The sequence below is a fragment of the Otolemur garnettii genome, unplaced genomic scaffold (genome assembly GCF_000181295.1).
Source record: "Otolemur garnettii isolate 467f Iridium unplaced genomic scaffold, OtoGar3 scaffold00255, whole genome shotgun sequence".
Lineage (NCBI taxonomy): Eukaryota > Metazoa > Chordata > Mammalia > Primates > Galagidae > Otolemur > Otolemur garnettii.
Window position 1 is genome coordinate 456,335 of NW_003852650.1, and position 17,153 is coordinate 473,487.

The window sequence follows — 17,153 nt, forward strand, 5'->3', positions numbered from 1 at the left end:
ATTCTAGGTAAACAAAAATTATAACTTTAAACCCAATTTTGTCAACAGAAGTTATTAATGAGTATTTGCATTTGAAAGTACTTGTAATACAATTATTTACAGGGCTTTTTTTCATGTTGGTGGGGGCAGTAGTATAAAAATTATTTTTGAAGAGTCAGATTCCCCAGCACAATTTAATACCATATATTTTTACAGAAAACTAATTTTTAAACTTTGCAGACATGTAATTTTCATTGACAGCCAGGTGTGTTTTAATCTACTGTTGTATTAAAAATTTACATACAAAGATTAAAACTGGATTAAACTACATCAAATGTTAGCAGAATTAAATTATAGTTTGTTTGTATGATGCTAGGCTTTCAATCTCTGACCTGGGTGTGATTTTAAAGTTCTGGATACATTTTTAGAATTTGTAGGATTATACATTTCTGTTGTTTTTATTTTTTTTATTGTTGTGCTACCTTTTTTTCCCCCAAATATAGTTGGCCTTCCATATCCATGGGCACCACATCTGTGGATTCAATCAAATGTAAAATAATGTTCGCAGGTTAAAAAAAAAGAAAATGAATGATTAACAGCATAGACTTGTTTTTTGGCCACTATCTGCTAAACTATACAGTGTAACAACTATTCACCATAGCACTTAACGTCATATTAGGTAGTACTCGGCATAAATCATTTGGTGATGACTTAAAGTATACTGGAAGATGTGCACAGGCAAATACTACATCATTTTATATAAGGGCTGCTCGAGCATCTGCAGACTTTTAGTATCCAAGGGGAATCTCGGAAACAATCCCCATAGATAAGAGAAACAACTGTTCTCTTGCTCTGCAAGTGGTTGAAACCACAGATATAAATCCCACAGACACAGAGGACTGGTTATATTTGAAACTAGGAAATTCATGGGGTACAATTTATTAATTCAGTTGAACATATTCTTTAGTTAGACTGGACATTACCTATAATTGAAAATATAATCACAGAATACTCACAATATTAACATGAAAGGAATTAACAGTGTTTATGAAACCACAACGATAGTATCATTACAAAAACTAATATCGGAAGTAATGACTGCTATATATTTTAAATACACCTACAAAGAGCCTGAGAGAAGCTCAAATACACCAACAATGATTTTCAAGGAAAAAAATCATGAAGAACTTAATAATGAGTAAATTTTAGAAGCCATAAAGATGATGTACACATGAAATTCAATCACTGAAATACCTGCTAAAAATAAAAATATTCATAGTGCTTCACAAACTGAAAAGGAAATGTGATATAAAATTCTAAATAGAAATATAGAGGTGTATCCATAGCCCAGTGGGTAGGGCACTGGCCAAATACAACCAGGCTGGCAGGTTCAAACCCAGCCTGGGCCTGTTAAACAACAATGACAACTTCAACAAAAAATAGCCAGGCTCTGTGGCAAACGCCTGTAGTTTCAGCTGCTTGGGAAGCTGAGGCAAGAGAATGGCTTAAGCCCAAAAGTTTGAGGTTGCTGTGAGCTGTGACACCACAGCACTCTACTGAGGGTGACATAGGGAGACACTATCTCAAAAAATAAATAAATAGAAATATAATAAAAGAAACAGATATTCAGCCAGTACAAATGAACATCTTATAACTGATTAAAAGATAAAATTGTCTTTTTAAACTGTTACTTAACCATATCCTTTTATTTATAATTTTACTATTTATTTTGACTACTTACAAAATGCCTATATTTTGAAAAACACAGAAGATACTCATTCTAGAAGAAAACCTACAGTTAAGTAGAAGACAAATTACACAGGAAGCAAATAAACTCCACATGGGGAAAGAATGGGAAAGAATAGGAAAGCTGGCTGAATATGGAGATAACTGATTTTGAAGTTTTTATTTTGAATGTTGGCAGTAAAATCTGGACTCAGTAAATCTTAGATGGATGTGAGAGTGAAAAAGCAAACCAAGCCGAAAGTTTGTACATTTTTAAAATAAAAAAAAAAAATCAGCAAAATTATGCTCATAATTTAATGCTTTTATTTCACCAAGACAAATGCTGCATTCTACACAAGTTACCATCAAATTCTTAATTTGTCTATATCCATAGTATAATCCAAAGGTCATTAAACTATAGGGCTGAAGGGTATATTTTTAAGTTTTGCAAAGCCATGTCCAATCTCTGGCACAGATTCAGGGTTCCCTCCCCCTCCCCAAATAATCATTTTTATAGCTTGAGAGTTTTCTCAAAAAACAACATGTCATAGTTGCTGGGCCACAGTTTACCAATCCAAGTTTATCTGTTTACCTATCTGGGCCAACTTCTAAAAATAGGAAACTCCATGCTGAGCATATTAGTTAGTGCCTGTAATCCCAAAGACTTAGGAGACAGAGGCAGGAGGTTCACTTGAGGCCATATGTTCAAGAGCAACCTGAGCAACATAGTTAAGACCCTGTCTCTTCAAAAATAAAATAAATTAGCTGGCATGGTGCTGCACACCTATAATCCCAGCTATTGGGGAGGCTGGGGAAGATCACGTGAGAACAGTAGTTCAAAGCTACAGTGAGCTATAACCATGCCAATATACTCCAGCCTGCATGACAGCTCTCAAGACTCTGAAAGGAAGAAAATCCCCAAACATGTACCATTCCATCCATGGAGAGCAATTTTTTGTCAATTCTGTCACACCTAGGATTATAAAAGGCAAAACTTTCTAAGTGTGTGGGTCAAGATTTTTTACTACTTTACCCCTGAATCAGTGATTTTGTTGAATTAATAGTTTAATTTACTATAAAATGTGCTCCATTAAACACAAGTGCCTCCAGACAGTTTGGCTATAAAGCAGAGATACACAGGAATCCCTACCTGATTATGGAGATGTTCTAAGTGTAATCACCACCTCAAACACACGGTATAAATGGTCTGCTTTCTCCTATTTATTCAAGAAGCTAACCATTTATTTCCCAATTCTTTAAGTAGAGATTTTCAACAAGACTTTTTTCCTTAGTTCTAGCAAAGTAACTAATGCAAATTTCTTTCTAAAGTCCAGGCTTTGGTTTTAGTTCCACTAATAAAAGAGTTGCAGCAAAGTCGAAAAGTAAGATTATTATCAACTGTTACAGCTCTTTTAGAATCTGTCTGGCAGGTTTTCTCATTTGTTTGTTTTTTTTTTGTTTTTTTTTTTTTTACCAGAAACTCCCCAATACACACACACACAATGATCAACTAATTCTGAATTAGTAAAGCATCAAATATAACTTTTAGTACTAACTGTAAATTAATAAACATTCTGCTAATGCAGTGGTTTTCATTCTTCCTAATGCCACGGCCCTTTAATACAGTTCCTGTGGCTTGCAATCCACAGGTTGAGAATCGCTGAACTAAAAGAAGTAAAATAACACATTAAGAAAAAGATATAACAGTCACTGGATATAATTAAATATACAATGAGAAAAAAATTTACAGGCCTTTTATCCACAGTTTAAACAGACACATAATCCGAAGAAGCCATCTACTATAAGGCTGAAATAAAACTATGAGGTACCTAGATATTAATAATACCAATCCAGAAGGGTCCAAGTTACTTATATTATAAATTGCATTTTCATCTAATAAAAGGAAATAAAAATACAGTGCTTAGGAAAAAGGTGTTCAGCAAACAGTAGTTATATTAATATAATCGAACTTGCTTCTTTAAAATGTAAATTCATCACCACATACTGTATAATTTAAACCTAATCCAGACTTAAGAGTACAAAAGTCACAGTCACAGGAGTCATAGTAGAATCAAGGATCTATATCCTTGATTTATCATTCAGATAAATCATCCATTCAGATCATTTAATTCAGCAGTTCTCAACCTGCGCACTGCAACCCCTTTGGGGGTTGAACAACCCTTTCACAGGGGTCTCCTAAATACATCCTGCATATCAGATATTTACATTATGATTCATAACAGTTATAAAGTACCAACGAAAATAATTTTATGCTTGGGAGTCACCACAACATGAGGAACTGTATTAAAGGCTTGTGGCATTAGGAAGGTTGAGAACTACTGATTTCAATTTGTCTGTGTTTCCTTGTTGATAAAACGGGAATAATACCTACTGTTCTATTCAATTGTGAAGATTTTTAAAAAACTACTGTGTTAATTGCAAAGTGTTGTTATATCAAAGTAAAGTATTATGAATCATGTCTTTTACCTTAAAAGTGCTTCCTTAGAATTTCAAAATCATTTATAATCATTATTCCTTAGCCTTGTGATGTAGGTCAATTATTTTTCTATTAATTCAGAGAAAACTTGAACAAGAAGAAAAATTTCATGGTTACTGTTCTGACCTAAGGACATTTTAATACAACTCAATTATAACTGAGTCTTTCAATTATAATAACTTAATTTCCATTTTTACTTCATAATTATTCAAACACCCAAGAAAGAAAACGGACAATGTCTTAAAAGCTCAGTAAAAATGGTTAAGGCATTGTTCACCAATAATAGTTAACACTTCTGTACAGAGAAAAATGAAAACTTTTTCCCATTAAGAATCTGAGGTACTTTTAACTCCTAAACTGCCTTCTGAATTAATAAAAAATGTCTACTTTCAATGCTTATATTATGCTGTGTATTTTCTTCAATTATTGTACTTTTCAAAAAGTATAATCTATGAGTATCTAAACAATGCCAAAAGAAAAATGTTACATATGTAGTAATATTCAATCTGAATCTTTCATCTACAGTAATTCTGCATTCTATAATTCTATCACCTAATCCACTGATTCACTAATAAACCTTTAACAAATGGTTACTATGTACCAGATAGTATGCTGGTCAAGGAAGACAAAGAGATGAAGAACATGGTCTCCAACCTGGAGCACTTCACAGGTATAGTGAGGAAGACATGCAAATATACCCTACAGCAGGGGTCCTCAAACTTTTTAAACAGGAGGCCAGTTCACTGTCCCTCAGACTGTTGGAGGGCCAGACTGCGGGCCGTGGGACGAGTCAGCTGCTAAGCGGGACAGGCAGCGGCAAAAACACCTGGAGGGCCGGATAAATGTCCTAGGCTGGCTGCATGCGGCCCGCAGGCCGTAGTTTGAGGACGCCTGCCCTACAGCATAAGAGGTACCAGAAATGAAGTAAAAAGTATGTAAAACCAAACACTAATTAAATTCAAAGAAGGGAGCAAGTAAACAGCACATCAGTAAAGACTTAATGAAGAAAGCGACACAAACTGTGTGTGTACATGTTTGCGTATAAACCACACAAATAAATACAAAAATTGAGATCATGAAAGAGTCAGAAAATATTTATACTTTCAGGTAATAATAGTTAGGTCCTACTTCTGTAAACAGAAGGAGAAAAGTAACAAAAGATGGGGTAGAGAGAGACCTGGAGACATTTTAAGAGCATTCATATAATAAACACACACTCTGTGAAACTGTGGTACTTCTTTAACATGACAGTGACACAATCGGACTCAGATTTTAAGATGATTGCTGAATGGCAGTGCAGAATTACCAATTAGAAAATCATTCCAAAACCCCTGCATTAAAAAGAAAAAAAAGAAAATCATTCCAATGGGCAGAGATAATGAAAACCTTAAGGCAATGAAGGCACGGAGAGGAAAATAAAATTCAAAATATTTTTTATTCTTAATTCTCTATACTTCTCTGATAAACATGGCTAGGAATTTAGTTCCCCATACATGGCAAGTAAACCTCAACTTCAGTTTTCCAATTTACTTTTCAAACTAATAGCCACAATTACATGGTATCTTTAACAATGCCTACTAAAATCTGAATTTTCCAAATTATTCTTAAGAACTATAGAGAATTAATTTTAAGACCTGAAGGGAAGGCATTTGCTTTCAAAATTACTATAAATTGTCCCCTAAGAAGGTGAATATTATAAAATAGAAAAGTCAATGACTTATTTTAAATTATCCCTGGATTTGATGTGAATTAAATCTAAGAATACAAAACAATTTAAATCATAGTCAAAATATTAAACATCTTTCCCATCAAGATTGTTTTGTTATCTGTAGTTTTAAAATCAAATAAAAAAATTTAATTTGAAAACACAGTGTGTATTTATTTTTACTAAACAACTGCTTCACTTAGGTCAGCATACAAAGATCTTATTAATTTCTTAAAATTTTATATTGTCATTAATTAGAAGTAATTTAAATTCTCATAAGTTACCTTTAAGACTCCAGATAATTTTCAATTTTTCTCTACAGTAAACCCAATTTTCAATATTCTACAACATTAGTGCTGTTTAAAATGTAAATATGTGCACTACAGATAATCATTATTAATATACTTTGGAAAGATGACCAGAAAACACCTGTTCAGTACTGGCCAGGAGAGGTAGACTAGGCCATAATGAAATAAACTCTAAAACTTCAGAAGGACTTGAGTATGTTGTTTAAAATGTTATAAAGTCATAATAATCTAATTAATACAAAATTTTAAAAGCTTTTCATTTTACTATCACATTAAAACAAACCTTTTATAAATGGTTTTGCTCCAACATAAGGAGTAATAATCCAACTGAAACTCATTTGTGTTCACCATAATGGCTTCCCAATAATTCCTGAAATTTTTTTACAAGTAAAATCTTATGCATAATTTGAATATATAACACAGACAAGAAGAGCAGCACAATTCTGGCTGCCATATTGATGGGATCCCCTCATCTCCCTTAGGGAGACCCTCAAGTGCCTCTGTGCTACCTCGAAAACCCTTATGACAAAAACTTCTGCAACGAAACACTTCTCCATCTTTCAGGCAAATACTAAAGAACTCCAAAGTATCTGTTACCAAGTAAACTAAGTAAGACGATTCCTTCAGGTAGCAATTTTGAAACTGCCTTTTACAGTCCACTAAAATTACTTAACATATCTTTATCTTAAAAAATTCGTTTATAATTTATAAACTATGAAATCAAGCAGAAAAAAACTCCAAACTTATTTCATCATAGCGACCTTCATGGAGAAACATATTGCTATATACTTCACAGTATTAGAATTCCTACAAAAAGTTGGAGAATACTGCCATAAGGGTCAACTGAGATTACTATACAGGCCAGAATAGAATAAAAGAGTGTGTCTTTTAAAACTGACAGCCGGGCTCGGTGGCTCACAGCAGCCTGTTCCTAGCACTCTGGAAGGCCGAGGCAGGTGGATTGCCTGAGCTCATAGGTTCCGGGCATTGTGGCAGGCGCCTGTAGTCCCAGCTACTTAGGCTAAGGCAAGAGAATTGCTTGAACCCAAGAGTTTGAGGTTGCTGTGAGCAATGATGCTATAGCACTCTACTTAGGGCAACAAACTAAAACTCTATCTTAAAAGAAATAAGTAAATAAATAAATGAAACTGATATTATATTTCACAACAAATGATCTTATACTTTCACAACGTTAGGTAGAAGAGTAAATTTGTAGAGATCATAAAATTAAACTACATAAATATAAATCTTTTCATTCTTTTAAGAACAGTCAACTTTCACAGATTATATAACCAGTTTTTATTCCTTCTTTTATTTATTCCTCTTTATGTCTGCTAGGAATACAGCAGATAGATGGGGGTGGTAAGAAGAAATGACCGAGAGGTAGGTCAGGCTGAACACAAACCACCACTCTCCAGTTTGGAGAACAATCTTACATTCCACAATAAGGGAACCATTTAGTTCATATTTTCTCTACCCTCTACTGTTAAGTTCTGTAGTAATACTTGGTTCCTTACTCTTTCATAATTTTAAAGCTCTAGGTTAAAATTTCAGAGTACATTTTCATATTTCCCCATACATATAAACAGACAAGCTCAAACTTTAGTTGTCTAATTCATTCTTCAAAGTAATATGCACAAATTACAGAGGGTCTTTAACAATGCCAATTAAAACCTGAATTTTTAATTTTAATAATTCAGAATCAACTTAAGCATCAGATTATTATGAACAACTATAAAGAAAAAGACTTGAAGGTTTTTGCTTTTTTAGCAAAAAAAGACGTTTCATTCAGGTTGTTCTCTCTAAAGAAACTGGTTAACATGGGAAATTTATTTTAACTTGTTTGCAGTGAAAAGCTATTTTTAATAACAGAAATGGATACAAAATAGTATATAGTATCAAATACCAACATTTTTCAACGTTTAAATCTGAATTATTCCCATACACAAATCCTCAAGTTACCAGTTACTTAATTCTAGGAAATTCTCCATGTCCACCATATAGAAGTATTTTATGAGGTCTATTCCCTAACATTGTCAAGTTATTAAAACATTCAATAATTATCAATAAATTCAAAAAGAAAAAATACTACATTTAACCAAAAATGGCAGGCAATTTCAGACAACAAATCCCCTACTACACAGCACAAATTTCTAGCTACCTAAACCTTCTTATAGTCTTAAGCTACTGTGTTTCCCTGAAAATAAGACACTGTCTTATATTTATTTTTTCTCAAGAAGACACACTAGGGCTTATTTTCAGGGGATATCTTATTTTTATTAAGTATAATACCACAATCTACATTTATTCAAATATAGTTAAGTCATCTTCTTCTGGAACCTAACAGGGGGAGTCAATCTTGTCGGTGGGGCTGGCACTAATGATGCGTGAACTCCCTTCCCCTAGCCATTCCCACGTGCACAATAGGATGCCTGCGACCATGGTTAACACACACACACCTGCACAAGTGCCAATGGCTCGGAGCAAGGAGGTATGGTTGGATAAAAGGTATTCCAGCCTTCCTTACCCCTCCATGCTAAAAAGCATGGCGTGCACAGCCACTCCCATCACTAGGTCTCATTATGGGGGTAGGGCTTATATTTAACAAATGCATAGAAATTCTGCTAGGGCTTATTTTGGGGGTAGGTCTTACTTTTGGGGAAACACGGGTATGAAGATACAGAAGTGACATTAAAAGATTAAATTCTTTCAACACTCAAAAAAATCTAACCATGATACATACAATTAATGTTTACTTCCAAATCTTCAAAGAACTCTTCTAGGCTATAAATCTGTAACTACTATTCACTACTATGTAGGCCTACTAAATTAATTCATGTTATGGTTAGTCTCATTCAACTAACATATCTAATGACTAGTTTTGTTTTCTAAAATCTTAAACTGTCAGGAGACTTACCTGATTTGTCTGGCTACTTAAGTATGGCTCAAAATCATCATCATTTACAGCATCTTTCTGATGAATCGAACCGTTTTGTACTGAAACTAAAAAATATACTTGTATTAGAAGTGTTACAATTATCTTTATGATAACAAAGCACAGCACAAAAACTACTGTTTTTAATATTTTAGAAGTGTGGTCATTATCTTTAGGCAACTCACAGCACAAAGTAACACTTTTAGTATTTTTCAAGCCAACTCAGAAAAAGTAATCCTGAATTCTTTGTTCTTTCCACTTAGGAACCTCTAAGAATAAACTTTATTTTGAATACAAATATCTTACTTTCCACAAAGAACTTAACTATGATATACCGTGTAAGCCCAAGATTACATAAACACATCATATGTATACTGCCCTTTATCAGAACCTTTTAGTAAATATCCAAATTTCAATAATGTACTGAGTAAATATTACACAAAAATCCTGGAAAAAGTTCCCTAATACTATATTTAAATCTAAAATAACTATTTCAAATAATGTTAACAATAAAAAGATTTCTGAACATTCTCTTTGTTTAAATCTCTGTATTAATTTGGTATAATAAAGATAAGATGAAATAACTATTTTTGATATGAGGTTATAGTAAATGTCTTACATGTCTCAAATAAAGTGACTAAAATTCACTTAATACAGTATCACAATAAATATACTTAAAAACCTAATAAGGCCTTAATTTAAACCCCACCCCCCCAATGAAAACAAGAAAGTACAAATAAAAACACTGGAGATAACCATGATTATTCCTGCAACACATAAGAAAATGAGTCAGGAAGTAATTCAGAATGTTACATTTCAGCAGTCATTTCCACAAACAGTCTATAAAGTTCTTATTGTTTGGATGCTGTCTCTCCAGCACAGTCTCTATAAGTAAAAAGGTCCCAGATTTGAATCTCAAGTCCACCACTGACATGGCGATTGTTTATTAATGACTTTAAGTACTGCTCTGTTTGAGATTATTAATAGTATATACCTCATCGGACGATTAAATGACAATGTTCAATCATCTTGGAAATTATATTAGGTATTAAAAGATCCAAATAGGACTAAATATGCCTTTAGAACCATTTAAACAGCAAAGCATTCCTACGCTAAAAATTGATATGTTGGCACCATGTAAATACACTGTCCTATACTACTGAAACGTGTAAGACAAAGAAAATGGCAATTTCTGACAGATGTCAACTAAGGAACAAAAAGAACTTAGTAGCCGCACTTTTAATGCTCAAAACTACATTGTATTATAAATCACAGAGTACTATAAATTAAGGCTGGAGTGACGGATTTAAGTTGTGTGTTTCTCTATACATTTTTACTGTTCTTCATGTTCTCATGAGTTTAGATCACCTAAAAAGTAATATTATAGGTTAACAGTGGCATGGGAGCAAAGATATATGTGAAATTCCTTAGTTCCTTGCCATGTACTGAGCAGCAAAAATGACTCAAAGATACAATGCTACTACGTGAAGCCTTCAAAGTAGACCTCTTATACTCCACTGCCCTTAGAGGCCACAAGAGTAACCAGGAGATCAACTTGAACCTAGGCAGAACTGAAGTGATTTAACTGTTTCTAATAAGGACTCCATCAGAACTAGGGTTAAGTCAAATGTGCTCCACAGAATTTAAATACATAATGGCCACCAGAACCAAAGTAAAGAGAAGGGTGCCTTAGGTTACTTAGAAGGCGAGGCTAATTATTTCAGATTCTGACATACCTGTTCTCCTTTACTACTGGCTTCACTGTTCATTTATCAAAGATGTACTGCATGATCTACTGCTTCTTGGAAAAAAAAAAATTCTTCACTATTAGATTATTACACAATATTTGAAACAGCGAGCCATTTCAAAATTGCAATTATCTCCTGTATCAAGTTCTCAGAATCCAGTCGACATTAACAGTCACAAAATGCCTACTTAAAATTTATGTGAACATTTATTACAGTAGAACCTCCAAAGCTGACCACCTATACTGACTACCTTCTACAGTTGACCTAATTTTCATAGACCAGACATGGACCACATGTACTATCAGTACAGCAGGCCCGGTTCCTTATGTTGACCATTTCCATCTGATCAGTTATAGGCCCTTGGGAAGTCAACTTACAGAGGTTCTACTGTGTACTCTTTTCTTATTTCTTTTGTAATACACTTTCTCTTTTAAGAGGCAGAGCCTGAGAACAACTCAATATTCTTATATTCTACGTAAAGTCTACAATTTTAAATGATGCATAAATGTCTATAAAGTCCTAAAATATTATACAAACAGTAAGGTAATCTAAGGAAAAGATGGGTTTTCTTTTTGGTTTTGGTTTTTCTTTTTTCTTGAGACAGAGTCTCACTTTGTTGCCCAGGCTAGGGTGCTGTGGCATCTACCTAGCTCACAGCAACCTCAAGTTGGACTCAAGCAATCCTCCTGCTTCAGCCTCCAAAGTAGCTGGACCACAGGCATCTACCACAACGCCCAGCTAATTTTTCTATTTTTAGTAGAGACAGGGTCTCACTCTTATTCAGGCTGGTCAGATGCCTAAGCTCAAGGGATCCTTCCACCTCACCCTCCCAGAGTGATAGGATTACAGGTGTGAGCCACAAGGCCAGCCAAAGGAAAACTTTTTTTTTTTTTTTTAAGAGACAGAGTCTCACTTTGGCACCCTTGGTACAGTGCCATAACATCACAGCTCACAGCAACCTCCAACCCCTGGTCTTAGGCTGTTCTCTTGCCTTAGCCTCCTGAGTAGCTAGGACTACAGGCGCCCACCACAACGCCCAGCTATATTTTATTGCAGTTTGGCTGGGGCTGGGTTCGAACCCGACACCCTCAGTATATCTGGCTGGCACCCTACTCACTGAGCTTATAGGCGCTGCCCCAGAAAAGATGTTTAAATACTTTAAATTCACATATAGTGATAACCAATTTACATTAAATTAAATTCCATACAACCAGCCCTTGAGTTTTTCAAAACACTCAACCGTCTTACAGACTTTAGTTTTTGAACATTATTTAATGACCACCTAATGTCTTGGAGTCTGAAAGTCATTAAATAGTAAAGAAATCCAAGCTAATTCCATAGTCTGTAAAGTTCTGCAGGGGGAAAAAAAAACAACGACTTACATGATTCTTCGCCTGTTTCCTCTGCTCTATGAAGCAGAGTCAAATCAAGATAGAACATGGGCCTTAGGAGCCAGGTGATTCTTTGCTCTGGTCCTGACTACATCAAGTTAGGAAAGTCAACAGATCTGTGCATCATGTTTCCCCACCTACAAAAACAGCGACAATACCATATACCCTCTATCTCCTTATAGGAATGTTGTAAGGATTAGTAACAAAATGAAACCTAAAATAACAACAGTAAAGTGCTCTGAAATCATTTCTGGGCAGTATGGAGAAAAGATACAACAAAATATTGCCAAAATAAAAGGCATATTCCGCTACCTTTCTGAAACATTAAAACTTAGCCAAATTCAACCTAATTCTTTTAAATTGCAATTGTATAAAACGATGCACATTTCTCTATGGCATAGGGGAAAGGGGAAAGGGGAAGAGAGGAAGAAAATGACAAATTATTTTCCATAAATTTGCCTATTTGTAAACTTAGGGACAGGAGGCACAGGCAGCAAAGCCTAAGATTACAACTACAGCATCTGATACTTCCGTCTGTAGTGCTTTCCAAGTAAAGGCACAGCCTACCTTTATTCCAATAAGAAAAAAATCTACTTGTTAATAATTTAAATATGAAATCAGTATTAAACTATGGACCAATGGTCAATAATTACCGTTAAATTTACTATCCTTTGGTACTACCCTTGCCAAGAATAGTGAAGTTTATATTTAATATAGGGACAATCTATTAATTATAAAATAATTCAAATTTATAAACATATAAAACTAGATTACTTATACTACAAAAACATTTCCCCCTTATCAAAGAGACTTATGTATAATTCCTTTTAGTGCCTTTGGTGCATTAAGTCATTAAGAACATACAGAAAAACACTTAGCAGAAAATCAAAGACACTGAAACCAAGTGATAGGCTAATGCTATCAACTGAAGATAATTTAGAAAAGAAATTCAGCATCTCTGAAATTCTATCAACTCAACTGAAAAGGATTATGCGTTCAAAATTTTAACTCACACCAACTTCTCAAGAACATACTTTTCATCAGCTTGCTAAGTTCTGATCTCAAAATTACTATTCATATTCTTAAGACTATTTAGGCTGCAGTTTAAGAAAAATAACTTTGCTTTCTGCTTCATAAAGTTAATCAACTGTAAAACTATTTTACTAGTTTGAAAACCAGGTCATCTAAGCAGAATAGTTTGCTCAAATACATGCACAGCTATTGTTATCCGTTTAACTGGTGGTGCTACCTTTGCCTTATAATTCTCTTGTACACTTTGTACCATCTGCCATTTTAAAGCAACACAAATGATTACCAATATTTTTAGGCCAGTAGCACTTTTCCCCTCCTGCCATGACTCCATGCAATAGAGTCTGTCTGCACCTTAAAAACAGATGAAGTGAGGGAGATGAAAAGAAATCTGGCAAATATAATAAACAACAAATTTTCTAATTACAATCCTTTTACAATAGAATTATGGCTAGAGTTTTTATTGCTCTTATTTTATGGAGGGGAACTTCTAATGTAGGGGAAGAAAAGGTTTGTGTGCAAGCTCACTTGGCAAGTCAGTAGACAAAAACAGTACTGGAACTCAGGACTCCTAGGAATCCCAGTCCTGATGGGTCTATCCTTGGATGAAATTATTGTTATTGAACATAAGGGGAGGGAGAGTTCTTGGGAATAAGTAACTATCCAAGTAACACACAGGGCACGTGTCTAAATATATCTAACAGAAGTGATACTGATGGATTAAAATGTTTAAATAGCCAAAAATATTAAAAAAGAGTGGATACATAACATAGTTTACAGGTAATTTATATCCATAATATCAAAGATAACACTGGGATAATTGTTTCACCTAAGGGAAATGACCATTATAAATCAAACTTGTAGCAGTGCTGTTCTATTTTATCAAGCAAGTACTTTATAGAACTTGTGTACTTACCTTAAAGCAGGTAACACAAAACACTTAGCATTTCAAATAGCCTTGCAAAGTGCCACCTCCCCACAGATCTAGGATAAAATAATTTATGCTAGGCAATAATAACCACAGATTTCACAATCACCAAGTCTACGTATTTCCTAATGGGCAGACTAGCAAAAAAAAGAAATTAATGGATCATTCTCTTTAAATTTACAAATTTAAAATTCATTTAAAATAAATCAATAATCCAATTTCAAATCCATAAGGTTTATGCTTACAACACAGAAAATAATTCCGAACAAAAATAAAATTCTAAAACTTACAATTTCCAAATATTTATATACTTCAAGAAAACAAATCTTAATCAAAACAAAGCAATACATTTTCTACCTAATACAGTGGCATACATTCAATATGTACAAATTCTTATATAAACAGTACAATGCAAAATAAAGGAACTAACCTATGTATAGGAAACCTGCTTGTCTTCACATTAACCAAATTTGCAATAGCAAATAAAAACTGTAGCAAGAATTTAAAGAGTTCCAATGAAGACACTGAACTTACATATAAGGCAATTACAGATCTTATTTTCTAAGCAATACTGTTACTGAAAAAACAAAAACAGGAAGCACAATTCTATTTAGTATTTCAAGCACCACTACCAATGTTACAAATATGTAATCCACAATAATGTTATTTAATTGGCACTATCCCAAGAAAGCAGTTATTGTTCTATCTTACAAATGTCACATGACTAATGTCATAATATTTCAGTCAGCTGACTGCATTGTTTTATATTAACACAAAACACACTCATTTTTTAAAAGCTTTATTTTCAAAGGTACTTTTCTGAGGAGTAAATCAAATAATCCTGGCAGAAACCTCACAAATTATTTCCTCTTCAACCCTTTATAAAATAGGAGATGGGTGTTACATCTTGCAATCAGTACTACACAGCACCATGACCTGCCTATTCAGTTTTTTCTCATGTTGTTGCCTCATTGCAACTGACTTCAATAGAACCAGTGGTAAATAGTACAGTTTTAACTAACGTGACTTGGAATACAATGTGAGTTACAGTTCCAACGCAATTCAGACCTATCAAACAAAAAGTACACTTTTAAGAACATACTTTTCTGTATACATATGTAAAAGTGTTTGTGGCAGAATTACATAACACAGATAAACTGGAAAACTAAAGAAATAACACTATATTCACGGTATTATCTACGTAAATGATAAAAAAAACTAAGAAAACTGTTCCTTATATTACTCTGGTTTCTATAAAACCGGCTTCAAAGTAAGCAACTACCTAACTTTTGGATAGCATTGGCTGCCTTAGCCATAACGAACATTCTTCTAAGTCTACATTTCAAAAAAAAAAAAAAAAAGGAGCAAAAACAACAACAACAAAAACCCATCACGCAGTTTAAAGGTTAACATCAAGGCGACACTCAGAAAAAAGAAAAAATATCAAAACTCACCTTTATTTCCTTGCCCTTTAGGTCTCTGTGTACCAAGACGAAAGGTGTGGTAAAAAGGGAAAAAAAGAGAGAGAAAGGGTGTGTTAAAGACATTACCAAACATAAGTTATTTTAAACAATCCGCGTAGGAGTAAAACCCACCACACACGGATCGTATCCTCCACTGCCACCCATTTCCCCACCACCCCCAGCCTTTAGACCTCCCACCCGCCACTCGAAATCCGTCTCCCAGGTCTCAGCCCCTCGTCTGCCGCCCTCGAGAGGTGTCCTAAGGCCCCCGAGAGCGGTCCTTCCCCCCACCCGGCGCGGCGCGGCGCCCGCCCGCCCGCAGGCTCCGCGGCCGCAAGACCGCAGCAACTTGCGCCCGGGGCACCGTTTTTGGGGCCAGCAGCGGCGGCGACGGGGAGGAGCCGAGCCCCACGCGAGGGTGGAGCTCCGGGGCTCCGGCCTTCGCCGAGCCTGGGGCCTCTGCTCCCTCACCTGATCCACGCTAGTGGCTGACATTCTTCACCGCAACCCGAGAGGAGCCGCCGCTGCCGCTGCCGCCGCCGCCGCCGCCGCCGCCGCCGCTGCCGCCTGGGCCTCTCCCCGTGCACTCACAGCTGTTGGCTGCCGCCCTCGGCCGAGTGATTGTTCCAGCCACCGGCGCTGCTGCCGCTCGTTAAGAAGCCAAAATGAGGGCCTCGCGCTCCGGAGTCGGCGAAAGGGGCCCGTCTTTTCCGCTTGCACGCTCCTCTTCCCCTCTCGCTCTCCGCTTCTCGGGTCCACAATGGCGGACAGGCTCCCTAGTCTCACTTCCGCTCCGAGCCTCCCTGACCTTCCGCTCTCCACTCTGACGTCCGCACTCACCTCGCTCTTCCTCTCCCACCCTCCCGCCACCAGCTTGGCTCCGCCTCCGCATTGCCACGTCACCGGAGACAGGCCCTGCGCGGCCAGCTCCTGGGCGCATGCGTCGCGCAGGGAGCCTCTACTGCAAGCCGCAACTTCCAGGGCTCCTGCAGTGGGTCCTGCTGGCAGGTGGCGGGACGCGCGAGAGTGGCGGCAGCTGGAAGGCTAGCCAAAGGCTGGATTCCGTCGCATTTGGAGCAGGAAGAAGGGCCGAGCGGGACGCGGTGGCTCTCCGGGATCGCAGGGCCTGGCCAAAGGCGTGCCCTCTTGGAGGCGGATTGGACGGAGGCCGGGAGAAGCACCGCCACCGTGCTGGCCCCAGGAGAGCGGGATGCAGTGGCTAGGCCTCCGCTGGAGCCTACGGAGACCGTCCAAGGCTGCGTGGGCGGCTGACGGACTCAGCCGTCCTGGAGTCGGAGTTACTGCGTAGTCCCAGCAAGTCAGCGCAAGCCGGGAAAGTGACTGGGTTAGAACTCTGGCACTGAAAAAAGTGGAACCTTATATAGGAATAGCTCAATGCAACGGTAATCTCCGGAGTCAGACTTTGCCATCTAATTGGTGGACTT

General features: G+C 36.5%; 1 protein-coding gene across 5 annotated transcripts in view; it reads right to left on the reverse strand.

The window, feature by feature from the left end:
- Nucleotides 1-16,526, reverse strand: part of YTHDF3 (YTH N6-methyladenosine RNA binding protein 3) — a 38,962-nt gene extending 22,436 nt beyond the window's left edge. Inside the window, exons 1-4 of one of the 5 annotated variants that reach the window (XM_023508537.1) lie at nt 16,180-16,199; nt 15,700-15,724; nt 12,280-12,425; nt 9,132-9,217 (exon numbers count right to left, since the gene is read on the reverse strand). In XM_023508537.1, coding sequence (XP_023364305.1) covers nt 9,132-9,217; nt 12,280-12,337 — 144 coding nt within the window. In that variant the 5' untranslated portion in view covers nt 12,338-12,425; nt 15,700-15,724; nt 16,180-16,199. Of the gene's footprint in view, nt 1-4,191; nt 4,384-9,131; nt 9,218-12,279; nt 12,426-14,233; nt 14,416-15,699; nt 15,725-16,179 lie in introns of those variants that run through there. The other 4 variants (XM_023508539.1, XM_012813286.2, XM_023508538.1 and 1 more) reach the window with 4 other exon arrangements.
- Nucleotides 16,527-17,153: the final 627 nt, after the last annotated feature.